The sequence below is a fragment of the Sceloporus undulatus genome, chromosome 2 (genome assembly GCF_019175285.1).
Source record: "Sceloporus undulatus isolate JIND9_A2432 ecotype Alabama chromosome 2, SceUnd_v1.1, whole genome shotgun sequence".
In the NCBI taxonomy this organism is placed as follows: domain Eukaryota; kingdom Metazoa; phylum Chordata; class Lepidosauria; order Squamata; family Phrynosomatidae; genus Sceloporus; species Sceloporus undulatus.
The window spans coordinates 173,940,033-173,962,300 of record NC_056523.1 but is presented as its reverse complement, the minus strand read 5'-3'; the positions used below and the strand labels follow the sequence as shown (position 1 = coordinate 173,962,300).

Genomic DNA, 22,268 nt, shown 5'->3' with positions numbered 1-22,268 from the left:
TCCAGCTCAGACGCTACCACAGCTGAGAGTAGACACGTGTGTTGAGTCGAGTGGACAGATAAGCCAGGTGCAGGCTTCTGCTGACTAGAAGGGAGTGCTCAGTGACCACCGGAAGGAGGCAGACGAGAGTAAGGATCCTTGCTCTTAGGACTAGCAGTCAGACGCAGAAGGAAGGAAAGGTTATATTTCTGTACTGGTAGGTAAGACCAGATTTTACTTATGTCCTATACAGTTTTGTTAACCTGCTAAAATATCTGAGGCTGAGATTACTTTGTAAATACCAATTCAGTTGCTTTAAACTTGCCCAGTGCTGTAATTTATGAGCATTAGATGAACAGAATAATGATTTTGTATACTTAAAAACCCTCAGTCATGGGCCAGAAAACAGTAAATGAAATGTATTTTATGGAAGCACTGACTCTTTATTTCCCCCTTTGGGTGGCCTTGTGGACTTAAAATATTTAGCACAGTATCACAGTGCACTGGCTGTATTCCTATAATGGCAGTTGACTGTTTCTGGGGGTGGGGACACGTAATGCAAAGTAGCTGAATGTGATAATGAATGCTAAACACTAGGAGATTTTTAACATGTCTTCCTTTTTATAGGAGAAGAAGAACTGCCCCAGTGTAACAGTGCCATTGTGCCGGGATGATGGACTAGGATGTATTCGGAACTCTGTGTTTTTAAAGGGTAAGAACAACCCATCTGAGGAAGTCATTGGGAAAGTAAGGATACTATAATGGATAAAAAATCTGAATGAGAATAGTCAAGAGATCTGGACTGAATTTAACATTTTATTAATTGCCTTGATGGGGGAAAGTTGGTTTGCTAGACATGGAGGGAAGTTTCAGTATCTTTTAAAAGCAAAACAAATATACTTGAATGTGTTTCATGTTTCACTGTTTTGTTTTGTTTTCTGTTTTGCAGGACTCTTCAATTTAGCATAACATAAGCCTTTCAGAGAAAAGTCAATGGCTACTGTGTAGCTAGTGTGTAAATACTATTCTTAAAAATATTTTTATACTGCAATAAAAGATTCTTCCAAGAACTGTCTTATTTTTTTGAGATCTGTCAATGTATAAAGCATTTGAAGGATTCCATACCATTATTCTGACATGATTTCCCTAAACAACTGACATACTGAAATGGCTTGAATCTAGTGGGGAGAGGGGACAAGCTGTGAGATTTGGCATCTTTCCCACTCCACCTGCAGTTCATGGTGCAAGTTTTTCTGCTCAACATAATAAAAACCAGTAGCTAGGGGGCCATAATTTACTCACTCCTGTGTCAAACCATCTGAACAAACAAATTCTTAACTGAACAGATAAACAGTCATTGAAATTGAAGTTCTTTCCTGGTCTGCCTCCTGAGTTCTTGAGCTAACATTCCTCTGACTGGTACAGTGCTAAAAGAAAGTGCTTGTTCAGAATGTTTTCACTGCAGTAGAAAGAAGGGGTCATTCAACTATCATTTAACTAGACATTGCAGTTTTTTTGTACAGAGAAGGAATATGTACAACTGTTAGGAATACAGGGTTGTGACAGGAAATGGTGCTTTGTGGGACACAACCCCCCCCCCCCAATATATGGCTTGGGCCGACATGTTTTGTCAAGCACTTTGATATATCTTATAGAATTCAAGTGTCCTTTTTTATTTAATTGCTGCTTTAACCTGGCTGTTGAACAATATGCATTTAAAGAGTGCATTCTTTTAGTTGCGAATAGTCTATTGTATAGCCAGGGTAATTTAAGCTTCTCTGAAATATGTTAGTTATTTGCCTTTACATTTATATTACCGAAGAATCATGACTTCCCCATGGATGTGTCCCAAAATAAATTAACAGTTGTATGGTAAAATGTTTTGACATAGCTACTGCCTAATGTTTATCATCGCACTTTGGTCTTTACAATCAGCAAACTTAAGAATTCTATATTAAGGTAACTTGGATATTGCCCAGACATTGTGATGATTACTGGATGAATTACTATTTATAAATGTGGGGCGACCTTAAATGGCATATTTCCTCTTCCCGGAACTTAATACAAGTCTGGTCATATCACTGAAAAGTTCCTTAAAAATTTGGTTTGCATAGTCAGTCTCTGACTGAAACACATTGTGTGGATTCATGGGATGAGTCCAGCAGGGAAAAGAACTTGGCAGGGGGAAATCTCATCAGTCCTAGAACCACAGGTTTCTTCCTTAGCCTTGCCTGTTATCTGTTTCTCCTTAGTCTTGTCACTATGCAGATATAGCCCAAAGTGGAATTGAACAAGAAATTTGTAATTTAAAAGAATGATTTTTTGAACATATGACTGGATGAACTGTGATATCCGCAAGTGACTTCTTGGTTATGGTGCACATATGCTTATTAGCTAGCTAAAGTGAGCATAACAGGTTGGGGGTGAGTGGTCTAAGGATATAAGTTTTTAAAAGCTCAGCACTAGTCTCGGCAAAGCCCCCACCCTACATGGTAGTGGTTTTGTGTGCTTTGTCCTGGATTGCCCTACATTTGAACATAAATGCAACACATTGTCTCAAGCTCTGGTCAAATATGGGTACTGCTGAGACAATTTCTCCATAAGCCCCTGGATAACGGTACTTCCTAATGTGATTTGGCTTAGTCTATCTCAGTGTCCTTCAGTCAGTAGAAATATCTGGTTGTTCATTTCGTGGCACAAGGAAGACACTGCCATCAACAGCAAGTTGCAGCATATACTCCTCAGGAGAGTAGGTGTTGCCAGCTTCATCACGCAACATGCAAAAGACTTGATGGTACAGTGCTCCCAGTTTTTGCTTTGTGAGCATCAGTGTCCTATTAAACTCACCACGGTCCCGTAACAAGCGCTGCCGCTCACGACTCAGCTCATCAAGCTCCCTCTCCAGATGCACCAGTGTCTCCAGTTTGCGTTTGCGACAATTTTGAGCTGCCACTTTATTTTTGCCACGGCGGCGGATGTCCCGGATCAGTGCCAGCTGAGGCTCAGTCAAGGGGAAGCGTGACACCAGCTCATTGAAGTCATCCACTGGCAAGTTGATGATTTTATCAACAGGGAAGGGGATTTTCATGGCTAGGGCCCGCCGTTCATCCCGACTACCAGCCAGCTCACCATGTGGGCCCTGTCCCTTCTCCAAAGAATGTTCTGGGTGTGGGCCACAGATGGGTATCTCGGGGACTGGAGCCAGCATTGGGTATCCTGGGGCATGGTCCATAGGGTACAGAGAGGTATACTCAACTCGCTCCTGCCCCTCTGCCTCCAAGGACTCTGCATCACTGTAGTTAAGTGACAAGCCAGAATCTGATTCCAAGTCATCCTGAGGCTTACAGGGACCCTGAGATCTATAGCCATTGCTCAACTCTCTGTTTTCCAACATCCCTGACCCTCCTTTACATGCACCCAGGCTGGCAGGTCCCAGAGACTCAAGGGAGGAAATGAGCATACCAGTATAGCTGTGGAGAGAACAAGAGGCTGGCAGAGTTTCTGGGTATGTACTTTGGTATGTGGGAACAGGTTGGCTGTAGTTGAGCATTGAACTCTCTTCTATCCCTGTGCAGGGTCCATGGACAGGAGGTGGCACCATCTGTTGGGTATGGCCACATATAGCAGATTCATAGCATGTTTCCGTTGGCATATCAAGGCCCTGCAGAGATGAAGAGGCTAGCTGAGAAAAGGCATTTGGTAATATCTTCCCCACTTGAGAAAGATGCAGATGCATGGCAGGAGAGAGGCTTAATTTAGATAAGAATGAGGTATAGATCTTAGGTAAACATAAAGGTTTTACCTTTGGCAAGATTCTCAAGTTGTTTCTGACTGTAGAGGGTGGTACTCATTTCTGTTACTAAGCCAAAGAGGCAGCATTGTCAAAGATGACTGTAGCCAGCATGGCCGCACAGAATGCTGTTACCTTCCCACCAAAGTGGTACCTATTTACCTACTTGCATGTCTTAGCATGCTTTTGAACTGCTAGGTTGGCAGAAGCTGGAATTAGTGACTAGATCACCATCACATTGTACATGGGCCTCAAATTGCCAACCTGCCAATCTTACAATCATTAGTCAGTGTCTTAGCTGCTGAGCCACTGATCTTAATAGCCAAGGATTACCTGCTACCCCACAATAACCATCCAGGACTGTTCTGTGGGTACTAAACTCCAAAACCCCACCACCCCAAAAACATATCTAGGTTGTGAGTGTTCCCTCTTTGTTTAGAGGCAGGTAATAAGTGGTCCACTAGATGTTGGGCTGTAGCCAGCATAGCCAGCGGTGGGGGAAGATGAGGGCTGAACTCTGGGATGCTACACCTGTGATCTGGATGGTATTAACTTGTGCTCCCCATTCACAATTTGTCAGACATAGCTCTTATTACCAAGAAGGTAGAATCAGAGGCATAGCCATATTAGTCTGGAATATGTGCAAAGGGATCTTGTAGCATCTCTGAGGCTAACTGTGTGAAAGAAGTTGTAGCACAAGTTTTCAAAGACTTGGCCTATCAGATGCACCAGTTCACTCCATCTGAGGAAGTAGACGTCTACAAAAGCTCATGCTACAACTTGTTTCACACAGCCTCAAAGATGCTACAAGATCCCTTTGCATACCAAGAAGGTAATTCTCCAGAGACAGCCCCCTCCAATGCCATTCACTTCTGCTTGCGTCGCCACACATAACATCCAACATTTCAAGTTTGTGGGAGCGGATGGGGAACTAAAGTGGACTGTGCAGGTGCCTACCTGGCTACGATGGCTGGCTTGATAATATCCCCCCTGAGAACAAAAGGCCGATTCATCCCACCACACAGATCCCCCATTGTACACTATTTCCCCCTACCTCTCTTCTCTCCAGTCAAGTGCTGAATGGGGCAGTGTTGGGAGAGTCAGGATTAAAGCAGCAGCTATGTGTAATGGATACCTGCCATCACACAACTGGGACTCGGTCCACATCATTATAGAGGGACTAAACCTCTGTATGCCTAGACAAGCTTTCTGCTACTCTCATCCGTGCTTCCTTCTCCTCCACCTAATTATTAAACAGTGCAATCATACGTATGCAAGAAAAGGGTGATGGGTAGAGCAGTTTGCCTGTGAGGAATGGTTAGATGTTTGGGTGTTGGATGTTAGTGGGGAAAGCACCTAACAAGAGATATGACAGAAATGTACATTAGGCAGGGCATGGTACAAGTAAGGGATGTGGTGGCTTAGTGGTTAAGATGCCACTTCTGATGATCAGAAGGTTGACAGTTTGAGGCCTAGGTGCTGCATGATGCGGTGAGCTCCTATCACTAGTCCCAGCTTCTGCCAACCTAGCAGTTCAAAAGCATGCAAATGCAAGAAGATAAATAGGCATCACTTAATAATAATAATAATAATAATAATAATAATAATTTGTTTTATTTATATACTGCTATTCCAAAGATCATAGCGGTGAACAGCAAGTAAGCTAATTAGCAAGTAAGGTGAGAAGGCAACAGTGTTTGGTGCAGTCATGCTGGCCACATGACCACCAGGGCAGTCCTCAGGCAATGCTGGCTCTTTGGTTTAGAAATGGAGAGGAGCACCGCCCCCTACAGTTGGTTACGACTTGACATTCATGTCAAGGGACTACCTTTACCATTAAGGGGTAGAGAGTGTAGAAAAGCTTTCCTTCCTCTGATGCTAGCCATAACAGATACAATGAAACACTTCCAAACAGCACATTGCTGAATTGTGGAATTTCCTACCACAAAGTGTCATAGATGCCAACTTGGACAGCTTTGAAAGAAAGATTAGATACATTTATGGAAGTTGGGGCCCCAATAACTACTAGTCCAATGGCTGTATGTCACCTGCAGTATCAAAGGAATAAAAAGGAGAAAGAGAGGGTGAGAATGGTGGCTGCACTTTTTAAACTATCTGGTTTTTGTTTTAGCATGAACGTTTGTGGAAATAATTCTACTTCTTCAGATGCAGTACAGAGTAATATTAAAGCCACAGGTATAAAGCATATTTATAAAGATGTGGGAGTGAGAAAGACTGTGGTAAGATCCAGAAAGGTGCAAATCATGTCACTTGCCCTACATTTCTTTCTAGATCCTACTACATTCTGTGTACACTCCCACAACTGTGTAACTCTGTATACCTGAGGCCTTAGTATCATTCAGTACTGCATCTGAAGCAATGGGTTTATATTCATGAAGATGCAATGTAGGACCTCAAATATACACACAAGTACAAATCTTTGGGAAGGGCATTACTATGTCTGCATCTAAGTGAGTTGCTAGATCTGCATCTAAGGATGATTCCAAATGGCACCTTTTCATCCTGGAAAGAAGTAAGCAGTGGTGTTCCACAGGGCTCTGTCCTGGGCCCAGTACTGTTCAACATCTTTATCAATGACTTGGAGAAAAAATTGGGGGAATACTTATCAAATTTGCAGATGACACCAAATTAGGAGGAATAGCTAATACTCCAGAGGACAGGATCAAAATTCAAAATGACCTGAGTAGACTAGAAAGCTGGGCCACAGCTAACAGAATGAACTTCAACAGGGAGAAATGTAAGGTACTGCACTTAGGGTGAAAAAATGAAATGCACAGATATAGGATGGGGGACACCTGGCTTAAGGAGACAACATGTGAAAGGGATCTAGGAGTCCAAGTAGACCACAAGTTGAACATGAGTCAACAGTGCGATGCGGCAGCTAACAAGGCCAATGCGATTTTAGGCTGCATCAATAGAAGTATAGTGTCTAGATCAAGGGAAGTAATAGTGCCACTATATTCTGCTCTGGTCAGGCCCCACCTGGAATATTGTGTCCAGTTCTGGGCACCACAATTCAAAAAGGACATTGAGAAACTGGAGCATGTCCAAAGGAGGGCGACTAAAATGGTGAAAGGTCTGGAAACCATGCCCTATGAGGAACGCCTTAGGGAGCTGGGTATGTTTAGCCTGGAGAAAAGAAGGTTAAGAGGCGATATGATAGATCTGTTTAAATATTTGAAGGGATGTCATATTGAGGAGGGAGCAAGCTTGTTTTCTGCTGCTCCGGGGCAATGGATGCAAGCTGCAGGAAAAGAGATTCCATCTCAACATTAGGAGGAACCTCTGGACAGTAAGGGCTGTTCGACAGTGGAACACACTTCCTCGGATGGTAGTGGAGTCTCCCTCCTTAGAGGTCTTCAAACGGAGGCTGGATGGCCATCTGTCGGGGATGCTTTGATTTGGATTTCCTGCATGGCAGGGGGTTGGACTGGATGGCCCTTGTGTTCTCTTCCAACTCTATGATTCTATGATTCCAAAATATTGTCAGCAAGGCCTTGGAGGCGACTCTGCGATCACGGAGTCCTCCAAGGCTTCGCTGAGGCCTAGGAGTGCTCTCTGCGGCCGGAGCTTCGGCCATGGAGACGCTCCCTCCCAGGCCCCAGCCAGGCCTTGGAGGCGGCTCCGCAATTGCGGAGTCCTCCAAGACCTTGCCGGGGTCTGGGAGGAGGAGGAGGCCGCTTGCCACCACGGCGATGGCCGCAATGACGGGCGGCCCCCGCGCCCCTTCCCGGCCTGAGAGGAGGCCGAGGCTTCCTCCCAAGCCAGGAAGGAAGACAAGGTTTAAAAATGTAGGGCCTTTTCTTTTTTTTAATTTCCTGGCCAGGAATTTTTTTTTAAAGGGGGAAAAAGGTCCTACATTTTTAAACCTTGTCCTACATTTCCCCCGGTTTGGAGGTCCTCAGGTATGGCAACCCTAGCTGGAGGAGACCATAAAGTTTTCAAAAATGATAGATCTTTTTTAAAAAATCAAAGCAGCTCCATAAGACTTGAGTATGTTTAGTATTGAATGTTTTGTGTCATCTGGAAAAGAGGATGGCATGGCCAACTTGAATAGTTTGTAGGGACACAGAGAAGAAACGAATCCATTATTCAAATGTTTCCAGATGTCCAAGGTGGCTTCTATCATCTTTTTTTTTTTAAATATCAGGCTAGGCAGAAGGTATCAGAATGATACAACATCCTTCAAGCTTACAAAAGATGGAAAGAAAAATGCAAATCTCACTGGAAATGCAAATAACAGGATGCAGGTGCAGCATTTAGCCCTGGGGTAAAGAGCTCCATTTCTACTACTGTTTTCTTGGGATGATTTGGGGGATACAGTTGGTGAACCTGTATCCAGCCATGGATAGGACCCAGGCTCTAGGGGTGATAAGGGCCCTTTATCTTTCTGTCACCCCTCTGTCCTCTCTCTGCCTTTGTAGATCCCACATCCTCATTCATATGATCTATCATATGTTAATTTATTCATTCATGTTATCTGCTTCTGCCATCTCCTTCCACATTTCCCTTTCCCCACTCTACCAACACCAACACCTCTTTCTCTCACAGACACCTTTTCCTTTCTTCCCTATTGCAGCAAGGTGCTGGGTGAGGGGCAGATTGCTCTCACAGAAGTTCTGAACTGATAACTTACCAGGAACTTTTGAAATCCATCCAAAGGCCACATAAAATTAGCCCGAGAGCCAATCTCTTCTCGTTGTTCACCTCCCCAGTCACCACCGTCACCTCTTGCAATACACAGCAAAATTATCTTCTTGTTAAGTTGCTGCTAAGGCTAGCATTATTATGTTCATACAGTTGCCCCCAAAATTCACCATTTACACTCTGACTAGCCCATGCTTACCTGCAGCTCTGAGATAGACAGGATCTCTTGCCAGGTGAGCTCCATTTCCCCTTGTGAACCAAGCTCTCCTGTTGCCAGTGGGTTATATAATGGGAGAAAGGTACCCCGAGGCCATCCTTGCTGGGATGGGCAAGGGGACATTTTGTCACACCGAGTCCTGCCCAGTGTCTGCTCCAGCAGACTGCCCCTGAAATCAGCCGTGACAGACAAGTTCTGCAAGGTGAAAAGAAAAGCAATTGGATCAGATTGGTCCCATCGCAGATTCGTAATGCCCCAAATCACAAGAACTTCCCTTCCACTCATGAGTTACCTGGAGGTGCAGTTGAATTCTTAGGCTCAGAGTCAGAAGAGGAGGCTAGCTAATGTGTTGTAAAATGACTTAAATTATGCATTCTGGAAAATGGAGACTGGTGGTGGTGCTGGCTGTAACAGCTAAAACAGTTCAGCCCGGTTTTCCCTAGGACATATGTGTCCCACCCTATTTTGTCTTCCTTTTCTGTCTCACAAGCTTTCTGTTTTGGTTTGTATTTCAGCTTTTGACTTTAGTCATTATCTGTCAGTCAGTTGTTTTGCCAATTGTGGCTTGCATACAGACTACATCTGTTGAAATCAAGGAGGCAAATTAGTCCCCACATACAGTCATCTCATTTCAGTGGAACTTAGATCAAGTAATTAGGCTATAACCCATAGTATTTGAGTGACATGCCATCTTATTTCATGTTTTCTTACCATGTCATATGACCCAATAGGTCATCAGGGAGAAGAAAGCAATTTCCATGGGTTAAAATGAACAGCTAGGACAGCTCATATTGTGGAACACAGTGTGAATGTTCTGACTTTTCTGATACTCATCCAGTGAAGTATCTAGGACCTTGTTGTTGAAATAGAAGTCCCTATGCCAACTACCACAGCTATAATGGCAACCAGCAGCAGCCTGATGCTGATCACACTGGTGGGGCTTTTAATTCCATCAGCATTCAATTGGATCTCAGTCGCATTGTTTAAAAAATAAAACAACTCAACAACAAAGTAAAATCACATATTTTAAAAATTGCATTAAAAATAATTGCAGTCCCATGGAATATACTCTAAAGGCACCAGATCTCCTCTGAACCTAGAAGCTAACTAAGGTCAGCCCTGGTTAACACTTGGATGGGAGACTGCCAAAGGAACACCAGGCTACATTTCAGAGGAAGGAACTGTCAAATCTAACTCTGAGTATTCCTTGTCTAAGAAAACCCTATGAAATATGCATGGGGTTGCCCTAAGTTGATAGGCAACACATGCACATACAAAGAGAAGAGGCAGTATGACTTGGAACAGCATCACACTGAACTGAGTGGCTTTTATCCCGTGATGTCTTTCATTAACAGAAAGGCATTTCTCATGGTATATACAAGCTCTGTTGTTTTCCCCCAATTTTTCCATCCCATTCTCTCTACCCATTGTTTCCATTGATCCTCAGCAGCAGCCAGGGAGGTGCAGCAGCACAATAAGCTGCAACGCGTGAAAGGAACCCCCATTGTTTGGCTCAGAGTATAGGTCAGGAAGACTTCCTCTAAAACTGGAAAGCCATCCAGCATTATAATAGCCATTCACCTCTAAGCTATGCTAGATATCATACCTTCCAATTGTTCTGATTTGGCAGGTAGAGTCCCAATTAATCCTTTGCTGTACCACTTTTTCAGCTGCTTTTAAAATGTCCTGGATCTTCTCTCCTCCACTCCCTACTCTCCCCATTTGTCATCAGTTGTTATGATCAGCAGATAACATATTAGTGTAAATTAACTAACGCTTTATTCAGGAATCCAAGATAGTGGTTTGCCACGGATGTGATAGTGTCAGATTTGACTTGTCCCCAAATCAGCCAACATTTAAGTGTTCTCTTAACCCCCCCTCCCCACCTTTTCCCAGCCAGCAAGTGCACTTTCCCCCACATCAAAGGGTTCTTTAAATCTGCCACTTTTCTTCCAACTCCTCCATCTCTTGTACTGATTCATTTCTTCCAGAAAATAATGTAGTTTTGTTTACCATCAAGTCTTCCCCCAGGAAGCTAACAGAGTCAGAAACTATGACTCTTCCCTGTCATTGTCCATTTGTCCCCGCTTTGCATTTTGTCCCAAGCAAATTCCCTCTCCTTTCTTGCTTCCCTCCCTTCATGCTTCTCTCTAGCTAATTATAGCACTATTTCCCCACATCAAATTACTTCTATTGCACTATATCAACCTATTACTACATCACTATATCCCCTCCTATTTCTTGTCATGTTGGATTCATAACTTCTGGGTATGACATCAGTTGATTTGAATTCAAAGTGCAAAGGGAGGAGAGGAGAGGAGGGGAGGGGAGAGATGGACTCTTGCCATTCCCAGGTGGCTCAGATAAAAGTAAACTTGCTGCAGCCTCGCCTAGCTTGTCTGTTCTTCCTCATTAATTACTTTTACCATATTGACCACACGCTGAGGTTGCCTGGCTAGCCAGGTCCCAGTTTTTAACCTGTAAAATGTTGGGAGGATGTGAGATATGGCACAGAGGTCTTTCTAAAAATCTCTCTTGTGTTTTTCTACCTCCACTGACCTTTCATCTGGAATATACAGACCAGGCAAATAGGGATATTGGGAGGCCTAGTTTGGTAGAAGACTCAAGTCCAGCAAAGCTAGGGTTGCCATAAGTCAGGACCTCCGAACTGGGACAAATGTAGGACAAAATTTTCAAATCTAGGGCACAGTTTTAATAAATGGAGGGCATGCGAAAAACATTGATGGTTTTTTAAACATGTTAATATAAATGCATGTTTCTTAGGCATGATCAAAATGGAGGACATTTTGAAATTTGACAGAAGAGGACATGTCCTGGAAAAGGAGGAGGATGCCTGGTCACCTTGTCTCTGGTCCAAAACATACTGCAGAACTAAAACATAGCTGGACTGATATGCCCAGAGTTCCTCACCAAAGCTGCATCCACAGTGAGAAAAGAATCCAGTTCGAGAGTGACTTAACTGTCCTGGGTTAGTGCTGGGAATGCTGGGAATTGTAGTACACTGTGGCCCCAGAGCTATCTCTGACAGGGAGTCACATAATCCTCCAAACGTAGTTGAACTGCAATGCCCAGAATGCCTCCCCAGGTGCATCCACACTGATGAAATGGTCCAGTTTGAGACTGCCCAGTGCTGGCAAATCCTGGGAATTGTAGTCTATTATGGCCTCAGAGCCATTTCTGACAGAGAAGTCTCAATGTCTCCCAAACACTAGCATTCCCAGGATTCCCTATCATTGAGTTAAAGCGGTCTCAAAGTGGGTTATTACTCCTGCAGTGTGTGAGAGAGATATAAAGGCTAGGGACTGGATCCATTCATTAACTCACAAAACGAGGATATCTGTGTCCAAAACACACTGCTTTGACTGCCAGGGCTCAGTGCTATGGAATCCTGGGAATTGTAGTTTATTGTGGCACCAGAGCTCTCTGACAGAGAAGGCCAAATGCCTCACAGACACCAGAATTCCAGAGCATTGAGCCCTGGCAGTCAAAGTTAGAAAAAATACACAGGGGCAAAATAAATATTGAAAATGGCCATGCACCTCCTCCTCCTCATCATCATCCTCGGTGCTAAAGGAAATGGCCCTCTCCCCCCTGCTGCCTTGCTGGGACCAAACAGAGGAGGAGCTCCTCTTCCTGAGTCTGGCAACCTCCTGTTGCCAACAAGCCTCGAAGATAATTCCCCAAACGTTTGGCCAAAACTCACCAAATCCCCCCCCCATAACTCACCAAATACTTATTTCAACTCTCAAAATTACCATTAAAACCAACCACCAAAATCACACCAAAGGCTCTGAAAAGTACCCATTTTGGTGTGAAAGTCACCAGATTGGCAACACTGCAGCAGTGGCCAGGAGTCAAGGAGGAAACCGTGCAGGAACACCCCCTAGTGGTGAAAAACCGGGAATGTCCCGCTGGCAGGAGGGTTATGGCAACCCCAAGCAAAGCCCATGGAGGAGTATGCTAAAATTTCTAGAGTAGAGTAACAGGAAGACTCAAGTCTCCTGACACTTCTAAAAAATCTCTTAATAAAATATCTTCTAATATCTCTTAAGACAATTCCTTTACAAATGGGAACATTAACTGAACTGTTCTTGGAAGGACGAAGTTTTCAAGTCCTTGGCTCTCGCATCCAGTTTATTGAATCATGCATGGTTACATTTGTAAAGATTCAGCATTAAAATACATATAATTCCAGTAACGGGGCACATGTGCAGGTGCATGTACATGTGAAATATGCTATGAGCACTAAGGCAGTGAATGGCAAAAGAGAAAAAAATGTGCTTATGCCAATACCCCTCTACAGCTTCAGTGGGCCCAACATCTGCATAAAAAGCTAACTGCAGCACTGAGTGGTAACCAGTGACCTTCTCTTACTGGCTAATTTTGGAGAATCCTGTTCTCCTTTTCTTAGCCCAAGAAGTTTGGTGTAGTTGGGCCAATTTGGTCTTTGATAAGCTCCTCATGCCCTGTTCTCCACACACACACAACCTTACCTCAGAGCAGACTCTGTGAATCTGCAGCGTGCAGCTGCCTGGACCAGACATTCATGAAGCCACAAGGGTACCCACTCTGTTCCTGCAAGAGAAAGATAACAGTCCTCTTATCAGCTGCCATGAGCTTGCCCCTGGAAAGGGTGGGAGCTGTTCCCCTCCCCTTCTGGCAACTGGATGGTTGGAAGTGAGCCTCTCACTGGTGGACATTGTGATAAGAGACTGGGTACAGATCCACTCAAGGTGTGTGAACAATTGGAAAGAGAAAAATGTCTATTTATTTACAGATAAATACATAGGAGGTGGCTGTGGTGAGGCTGTTACTGAAAAAAGGCTTCCCTGGATCCTACATTTCTGAATAACTATCCATCAGTCTCTAATATTTCATTCTTGGGCAAGGTTCTGGACTGGAGCAAGCAGTCTAAATCCAGGTAGACTAGTTTCTGAGATTTTCTTTGACATTTTCTATCTCCTTGCAAACTTAACAAGTTGGGAGGGAGTATCATAAAGGATCTCAAATTCAATATCATTGTTGTTCTGGGGTTTCTCAATGGGCTGAGGAACTAAGAAAGTTTGGCTACCTGGCATTGATTCCAAATGGAAGTCTCCAGGTACTATTAGGTAAAAGGCATAGGGGAGTTATTCTCTGTTTCCTTCTTCTATTAAATGTTGTGGTGAGATAAAAGAACATGGAAGAAGCAATGGGCAAACAAGAGAGAATTAAAAATGCTTAATAGTATTCACTCCCCCACCCTATTTCTGTCAATTTCTGTGAAAAATATACACTGACTATACAACAGAAGTCTTGCCTGGAAGCTCAGGGTGGCTACTCAGATAGCTAAAATTACAAAAATAAATTTAAAAGAGAATGGGCAAATGTCAACATGAAGCAAACACAGAGATCAGACATAAATGACTGATAGCTCAGCTATACTACATCTTCCACAACAAAGAGAAGCTTGGCTTGTTGGTGGTTGAGCAACCTTTCCATGAGGACTGGATAGTCAATTTTGGATTGGGCGGCAACTGAAGAAGTGAACTGAGTATGTATTCTCTCTCAGTTATGTCTTTGTTTTCTGTTAAAAACTGAAGAGCTATTAGCAGTCAGTGTCACCTGTAGAGTGCTAGATATGCCCACAGTCTGTTCATATAAGGTAGCTTCCTATATTCACCATGAATGGAGGTCATGGTTTAATATACATCACCCCATACAAATTTCAAAGTGCTTTTCCCTTGAGTGTCACAGGCTGAATAGTAATGTCTTTTAAGATGGAAAAATATCTTGGAGCACATTGTCTTAATGTGTCTACAGAACTATCTTAGATAATTATCCCATAAACACAAGCCTGGAAAACAGATTGTGGTTATGTATATGTACAACAGCAACCACACAATTTGCACCAGGGCCAGCCCTATCAATAGTCAGATTGAGGTGACATCTCACAGTTGCCAGCTGGAAAACTTGAGATGGCTCCTGTACTTTTAATGGGTGCATGGAAGAAAGAATGTCATTAGGGCCTGGCTGCAAGACAAGCAACACCTGCTTGAAGTTCGTCTTCTACGAAACCTTTGAAAGCACTGGAATGGTTTGAGTTTTTAGTTTTGCAGCTGGTAACACTAGGTGACAGATGCTGCAGCCATATAGCCATTGGTCCTGATCTCCCTGGTTGCTAGAAAATGGAGCGGTGAATATCACATAGCCTGGCATAAGCCACCTAAACTAGCCTGATGCCTCCAGGGTGGTGAAGGAAACTTTCCCACTTTTATGTGTGGGAGTAATTTTGAATTGCCAATCCATCTGGCTTCCCTAGATATCTAGGGCCAATCTTGATTCTGCGTCAGGTGGACAGACTTCTGTTAGAAGTCATAAAGTCAGAATCAGATACTGCTGAAATGCAGCTATTTCTGAGGCAGGGTGGGGCAGCCTTTGCTGTATTTATCTAATTGTTTATTTTGTTTGTGGGGAACAGCATGTCACAATGTTGTCTATTACTAACAGGCATTTATTGAAAATTTCTGGAACACAGAACATCATCTCAGCATAAGAATGGGAATGGGCTCAGGGTTATTCTGATATCATCGATGACAGTGCAGAGAAGAGACATTCCTCTTAGCATCTGCTCAGAGCTAAAAGATTCCTTTTTTCTACCTCTTGCAAGGTTTGTAGTCTCTAAGATCTTTTGGGTTTACCTCTAAAAAGATTCACAGTACACAAGAGTTGATCCATTTGAACTGGAAAAGAGTGATGCAGGGATACCAAGCTGAATTATATTGGTGGTCAGACCAATTGTATTGGTGATCACATGGAAGCACAGAAAAGCCAAAGGATGTGAAATTAGCTTCAAGGTGTAGTTTCTTTCCTGAGATCCTTAGTTTACAATTCCCTGCTTTGTTTACAACTTTCCCAATTTATTTATGGAGCAAGTTACTAGTTCATATGGCTGAAAAAGAATGTTCAGAAGTATGTGGATAATGCCTGGTGAAATTTCAGGAGCCAGAGTTGTTGAATAAGATTTCCTGTGGTTAAGGGTGGAGATCACACCACTACCCTTGATTAACAAAAGCAGAATAAGTTATGCAACACAAGAGAAATAAGGCACATTTGCGTAATTTATATTGCATGTTTTATTGTGTATGTATGAGAGAGAGAGAGAGAGAGAGAGAGAGAGAGCATTAGGATGGCCCCATATACATTACTAATAAAAGAAATGCGGTGGGGAGGATGTATTGTCAAAATAAGGTAAGAAGGCTTGCATAAAATTTGTGTGTACTAATTTATAGATGAGACCAGTGTGATGTAATGGTTGGACTACAACTCTGGTGATCTGGGATTGACTCCCCGCTTGGCCATAGAAACCCACCGCATGGCAATTCAAACAGTCTCAGCCCCAGAAAACCCCGTGATAGGTTCACTTTGTGGTCACCATACCTTGAAAATGGTTTGAAAGCATACAGCAACAAAACTTATATATATATGGAAACTTAAAATACTGTGATTTAAACAGAAATAGCATGAGTGACCTTTTTTTCTATCATGTATCCAGCATTGCAAGAATAGGGAGGGCTCTTTATGCTTCCAGCCTGTACAGTCCAGATGCATGGGCCTGCTTCAGCAGCTGTGCTGAAGACTACAACCAGGGTCAATCCTACCATGGGGCAGAGCAAGGCAACTGCCATAGACAGCTGATGGTGTCATGAAAGAAAAGCAAATTGTTCCTTATTTGTTATTGTTGTATGATTTGTCCCATGCATGGGGACAGTGGCATCACACCAGGTGACGCCACTGCTACTCAACCACCTACCTTTTGCCAGAAATGGACTGTGGCATTCATCTGCTTCCCTTTTAAATGCTTTAAGAGATGGGGGGAGTCGGGGGAAGCTCAGTGGGAGGAGAAAGAAGAGGCCCCAGATTTTTTTAAAATTAAAATTTCAAGTTTCAAATTTTTAAAAAATATTCCTTTAATCTTTTCTTTAAAAACATCACGTTTTAACCAAATCTTCACTATGTGTATGTAAAGACATTTAGGCTGTGCGTATGATATTGTAATTTGAAGGTATAATTTTAATTTTGCTAGTTGTTTTTGTCACAACCATTAGCATTACATTCAGTGGTATATGGGAATTACGATTTACAAGTAACGCTAGTGCAAAAAAGAATTACTAAGGATTCTGTACGGTGTGAAATTGGAGGTGGTCAGTGTGTGTGTGGGGGGGTGACACCATGAGTTACCGCACCGGATGACACCAACCCTAGAGACGCCACTGGATGGGGAGAAACACTTGGGAGATTTTCTGCCTCAGGTGCCAAAAAGCTTGGCTGGCCTTAGGGTGTTTTGTCGTTGCTGCTGTGTGCCTTCAAGATGTTTCCTAAGGCGAACATATCCTGGGGGGTTTCTTGACTAGATATGTTCAAAGGGGGGTCCCCATTGCCTTCCTCTGGGGTTGATGATATGTGACTTGCACAAGATGACACAGTAGATTTCCATGGCTGAGTGGGATTTGAATTCTGGTCTCCAGAGTATTAGTCTAACACCCAAATGATTACACCTCATATTATGCAACTTAAATTTGGTGTGTATATGCATTTGCTGTTATGTGTGAGGCAGTAAAATCTTGGGCGTACGATGAGTGCATGAAAGAAGTGGAGTGGTGTGTCAGAGATGTTTATCACACTATGCTCTTAAAGAGGTACTATTCCAGTGTGACTCCTCTAGCAGCCTCCTGTTGCATGCTGGGATTAGCAGTTTTAAGGAGCTGAACTTCTCTGCCTGAGAATTCTAAATACCCCTCCTTAAAACTGCCAATCCCAGCATGCAACAGGAGGCAGCTAGAGGAGTCACACTGGAATAGTACCTCTTTAAGAGCTTGTCTGATAAACACCAAAGATTGGAGACACTTTTTATGTGGGTATTTTCCAGGCCCCTATACTGTGCTATAATAGCAGGGCCAATGAAAGGTGATGATATAACATCTGGATAGCCCCATGCCACAAGACTCAACAAGGGAGACCTGTGAACAAAACCTTAAGAGAGGCAGAAACCTTACACACTCAAGGTGTTTTAGATTATGGTTCCTATAATCTCTTACTATTGGGTATACAGGATGGGGCTGAAGAGATTGTAGGCCAAAACATTTGGAGGGTCAAGATTCCCCACATCTGTTTTAAAATGTTGGTTTATTTTTCAGCAGGGAACATGTCAGAAAGAGGACCACAACCATGATGCTTGGAGGAAGACCTTCAGGCACTGAGATCCCTCACCAACCCACGGCTGGTCTTTGCCTCATAGGGCAAAAATACCCAGACATTATACAGGAGATAATGGTACTATGCCAATCATAAGTCTTCAGAGTTCTCTTGTTTGGCTTTTTCCAGTTGGCTCCAAAGTTATCATTCATGGAATCATATTTCCACTCATAAAATGACCCTTTTCATTTCTGGAAGGAATGAAGGTTCCCAAATAAAAGTGTTCAAATAAAAATTCCTGGAAGGTTTTTTTCTGAAATCAGAAGCTCCTTTTTGTGAATGGATAAGTATTTTGCAGCTAGTCTGAACGTTCTACACTGTAGAACATATATGGTGTATGCACTTGTTTCTGTATCCCAGTGCCTGCTTCACCTGTCCGTTTGTAAAAAGACTATTGCAAACACTCTAAACATAACCAATTATTTTGCCTGCAAAAGAGACCATATAAAAATTGCAGATAGCAAGCTCTGTACAGAAAAGGCATTCTCCCTGCTCTCTTACCAATAACCTACCTAGTGTATTTGACATCCAGTGCAGATCATTTTAATACCCTCCTCCTTGCTTTAACAGCCTTTTCCAAGCAGCAAAGGAAGGAGACTCCCTTCCCCACCCAACCAGCAGAATGTCAGACCCAAAAGACACTTCGTTCCACCAGCACATCAGGAGACACCCACCTCTGAGGTGTTATCCAGTGCAGTTCACATGCCCTGCAACCCCATGATGTCCCTGCCTCTTACACTAGAGAAATGCAATTTCAAAAATGATACCATATTAACATATGTATCTGCTTCAATATTAAGAACATTTCCCCCCAATCATATACAAAGACAACTGGAGCTAAACTTTAAACAGCTAAAGTGACTATAATTCATTTGGACAGATTTAATTTACTTGGAAGCAGCTCTATTATTGTTATGAGTCTGGTCATCTCAATTATTGTGATGGGATGTTGCAGCAGTACACTTTGGTATCTGATGCTACAGGAGTGAGGGAAACCATACAGTCCAGTAACAGCAGCGATGACTGATTCCCATTGCAATCAATGGAATGTGAGTAAATGGTCAACTACTCTGCAATATTCTCCATGCAGATCCTAGTGGCAATAATTTTTAAATAGACTTACGTGCAGGAACTGGAGGCATTGCGAGTGCCCTTTCCCTCCTATATAAAACTGAGAGGGTGCCAGAGTTGGGACAGTCAACATGTCTCAACCCATGTTATTTTATTTAAAATTGTGGGCTGAGGTGGAAAATTTACTGCAAGAAAGCTGGTTCCTCTTGGCAATGTAAGGTTTAGCCCAGCTCTTAAGTCCCATTTACTTGCTTTCAATTGAGGAAGAACAGTAAAGGCAGAACACCAGTTTTGTATGCAAGACCCCCATTATTTCAACTTTTGTATTGTTGTTAGCTACACTGATCACTATTTGGAGTAGAAAAGCAGAATATAAATAAGCAGAGATCAGTGAGAGCCAATGTGGTATAGTGGTTTGAGTGTTGTGCTACAACTCTGGAGACCAGGGTTCAGTTCCCCACTCAGCCATGAAACCCACTGGGTGACCTTGGGCAAGTTGCATACTCCCAGCCTCAGGGGAAGGCAATGACAAACCTGCTCTGTACAAATGTTGCCAAGAAAGCCATATGAAACCCAGCCTTAGGGTTGCTATAGGTCAGGAAAAAAATTGAATGCACAGAGCACACACACAGAGATAGACAGCATTAGATGAGCCAGTTATCTCACTCACATAAGTGTGCTTCATATGTTCCTACAAGTTACTTGAGCTTTGCCCAGGGTAGGGCTGCCAAATATTTGGACCACAGCTCTTCACATGTTTCATCATTTTGCCATGCTAGCTAATGGGAATGGGGCTACACACGGGTGGAAGTGCTGATTCGAGGCCATTTCGTGTTACATTATTATAGTACTGTGATTCCACTTTAACTTCCATGGCTGCATTCCTAGAGAATCTTGGGGGTTTGAGTTTAGAGAAAGTGTCTTTTAGCATTTTCATCCAGAGAGCTCCTCTGGTGCCTCTGACTCTCCAGGATTCCATAGGGAAGAGCCTTGAGAATTAAAGTGGAATCTATTATTGTAAGCCCCCATAATTCCCTTTGTGGGAGAAAGGTGGGGTATAAATCAACTAAATCAAAAATAACAAATAGCATTATAACTGTGTAGCACTAAAGAGCCTGTATCACAACTAACTTTTGCTGTACTTGTTCCCCAGTTTAAAAAATGTTATTGCCAGAGCGTAATAGAATTGGGTGGGTTTCAGAATAAAACTGGGGAAAGATTAAATGCCCAGTGCAACTCTGTTAGTACTTTCTCTCCAAGAATTCCCTATTTTCCCATTGTTAAAAGAAACAGAAAAAGCAGAAATCTCTATAGAGCAACATACTTGGCTCACTTCTGCTTGTGATAGACGTCAAAGATATAGCCATATTAGACTGTAGAATCAGTATGTACAGAAATCCTGCAGCACCTTTGAGACTACTTGAAAGAAAGAAGTTGGCAGCATGAACTCTCATAGAATTAAATCTACATCCTCAACTCAAAGGTGCTACATGATCTCTCTGCATACAGATTCTGCTTGTGAGTTTCTGATTGGGGACGATATTGGGCACTGTATAGCCATGTGGCATCATGGACAGAACCAAAAAAAGACTGTGCTAAAACAAGCCCATTGGTCTGAGATTTATTTATTTTTTTTAAAAGCACTGGTTTAGTTCAAGGCATTGCATTATTCTATAGAAGAAAGAGCATAACAGAACTGATAAAAATTCTGGCCGATTTTGCTTTGAAATCTGAAGGAATAACACACAACAATAACAGCAACAACAATGGCTCTTCATGTTTGGATGATTTAAGAAACTCACAAAATTGATTTATCATACATGTCCTCACTTTTCCGCTAAGAAGAATGCCAAACATGTGGTAGGAAGAAAATTACTCACATAATTTATATCGGTCTCATACCACTTCAGCTATCACAGTAAATTCCAGCAAAGACTAAAAGTCTTCCAAGCATATTGTGGCGTAAAGCTTTCCTAGGCCAGAATTCACTACTGGTCCGTGTAATGGACTATGGCCCACCACAGCTGATGCCACAGTAAGTCTAGGAAGACTTTAAGATGCCACGGTATTCTTTGCTGTTGTATTTTGCTGGGAGTTGATCTCTTAAAACAGCCTGGAACACCACCGCCTCTTCTTCACACAACTGTGGGCCTGAACAGACAGACCAAAATAAAGCTGCTTTGGGTCACTTGGGAGGTATGCTGTTTACAGTAAATGACACATGCGTTTTAAGATGCCAGAAGGTGCGCCAAAGGTGCGCTCCAGTCCTTAGGACTGGAGTATGGCTTTGGTGTAGCTTCTGGCTTCTTAGGATGCATGCATCATTTAAACAGCATACCTCCAAAGTGACTTGAAGCAGCTTTATTTTGGCCTGTTTGTTCAGGTCCTATAATACCCAAGGTTCTATGGGAAGAGAGAGAGAGAATACTGACCGAGTGTAACATCTGTTAAACAATTTGGAGGGAATGTAGCTCATGCAGCACAGCATGTGGTTTGCATGCAAAACATTCTAAATCCGATCTCTGTCATTTCCAGATGCAGAGTGGGAAAATACTGTATAACAAAAAAGGCAACAGGTGATGAGGAAGACTTATTCCTGCCTCAGATCTTGGACAGACCCTAGCAGTCAAGAGTAAAAAATATCAAATAGTCAAATGATGTTTACACATCTCACAAGGGAATTTGGAAATGTTAGTAGTTCAGATAACAGCTGCTAAAGTCACCACAGCCACCAGTGTCTGGAGAATTCTGGGCCCTGCTGTCTCCCAAAATGCAGCTTTCCCAAATTTTGCATGTTAGGTCTAGCAGTGTAAGTTTTCTGGTGTATAAGAGCGCTGTCACCAAGCCATTAAATTCTGGCTGAGAGTAATTGGTTTAAACCATGGCAAACAGCTAGTTTTAGCAGGTCCTTCTGCCAGGGAAATGGAAGCCTAGCGTTCTAGAAGGCAGTCTTGCTATTCTGGGAAGCCCCAGGGATCTGAAAGTTAACACAGCCGCCTCTTCTTCCTCCATCCCCTCTTTGTGGTTCCTTATCGCTTCTCGCCCCTTGCTTTTTCTCCCTGTGCACGTTTCGACATGAGGTCAGCCTTGCAATTTCCTTGCCCTCCATTTGGGATGTTGCACAAGAGAAAGAGAGACAAACCACACCCAGAGCTTTTTTTAACAGCTTCAAGGAGAGAAGAAATTATATTAACATGAAGAATTATGAATTAAAAATAAAAATGTCTAATCAACAATTTGTAAGCCACTCTGATAGCCCTTTGGCTGAAAAGCCGGATATAAATAAAT

At 42.8% G+C, this 22,268-nt stretch overlaps 2 protein-coding genes and 2 long non-coding RNA genes across 5 annotated transcripts in view; 3 read left to right on the top strand and 1 right to left on the bottom strand.

Moving 5' to 3' along the window:
• Window positions 1-22,268, top strand: part of LOC121921591 (TBC1 domain family member 15-like) — a 722,109-nt gene that overhangs the window by 160,342 nt on the left and 539,499 nt on the right. The window lies entirely within an intron of this gene.
• Window positions 550-1,049, top strand: LOC121921599. The gene is made up of 2 exons (XR_006101985.1): window positions 550-691; window positions 929-1,049. It is a non-coding gene; the product is annotated as an uncharacterized LOC121921599 (long non-coding RNA).
• The window catches only part of NFE2 (nuclear factor, erythroid 2), a 26,294-nt gene continuing 4,716 nt past the window's right edge, over window positions 691-22,268 (bottom strand). The window contains exons 2-4 of the mRNA XM_042449892.1: window positions 13,169-13,250; window positions 8,637-8,849; window positions 691-3,640 (exon numbers count right to left, since the gene is read on the bottom strand). Of these exons, the coding sequence (XP_042305826.1) occupies window positions 2,639-3,640; window positions 8,637-8,849; window positions 13,169-13,219 (1,266 nt within the window). The 5' untranslated portion in view covers window positions 13,220-13,250 and the 3' untranslated portion in view covers window positions 691-2,638. The remainder of the gene's footprint in view (window positions 3,641-8,636; window positions 8,850-13,168; window positions 13,251-22,268) is intronic.
• On the top strand, window positions 13,279-18,130 carry LOC121921600. Of its 2 annotated transcripts, none has more exons than XR_006101987.1 (3): window positions 13,279-13,408; window positions 15,165-15,324; window positions 17,852-18,130. It is a non-coding gene; the product is annotated as an uncharacterized LOC121921600 (long non-coding RNA). The 2 variants fall into 2 exon arrangements; XR_006101986.1 differs by lacking the exon at window positions 13,279-13,408 and adding an exon at window positions 13,610-14,208.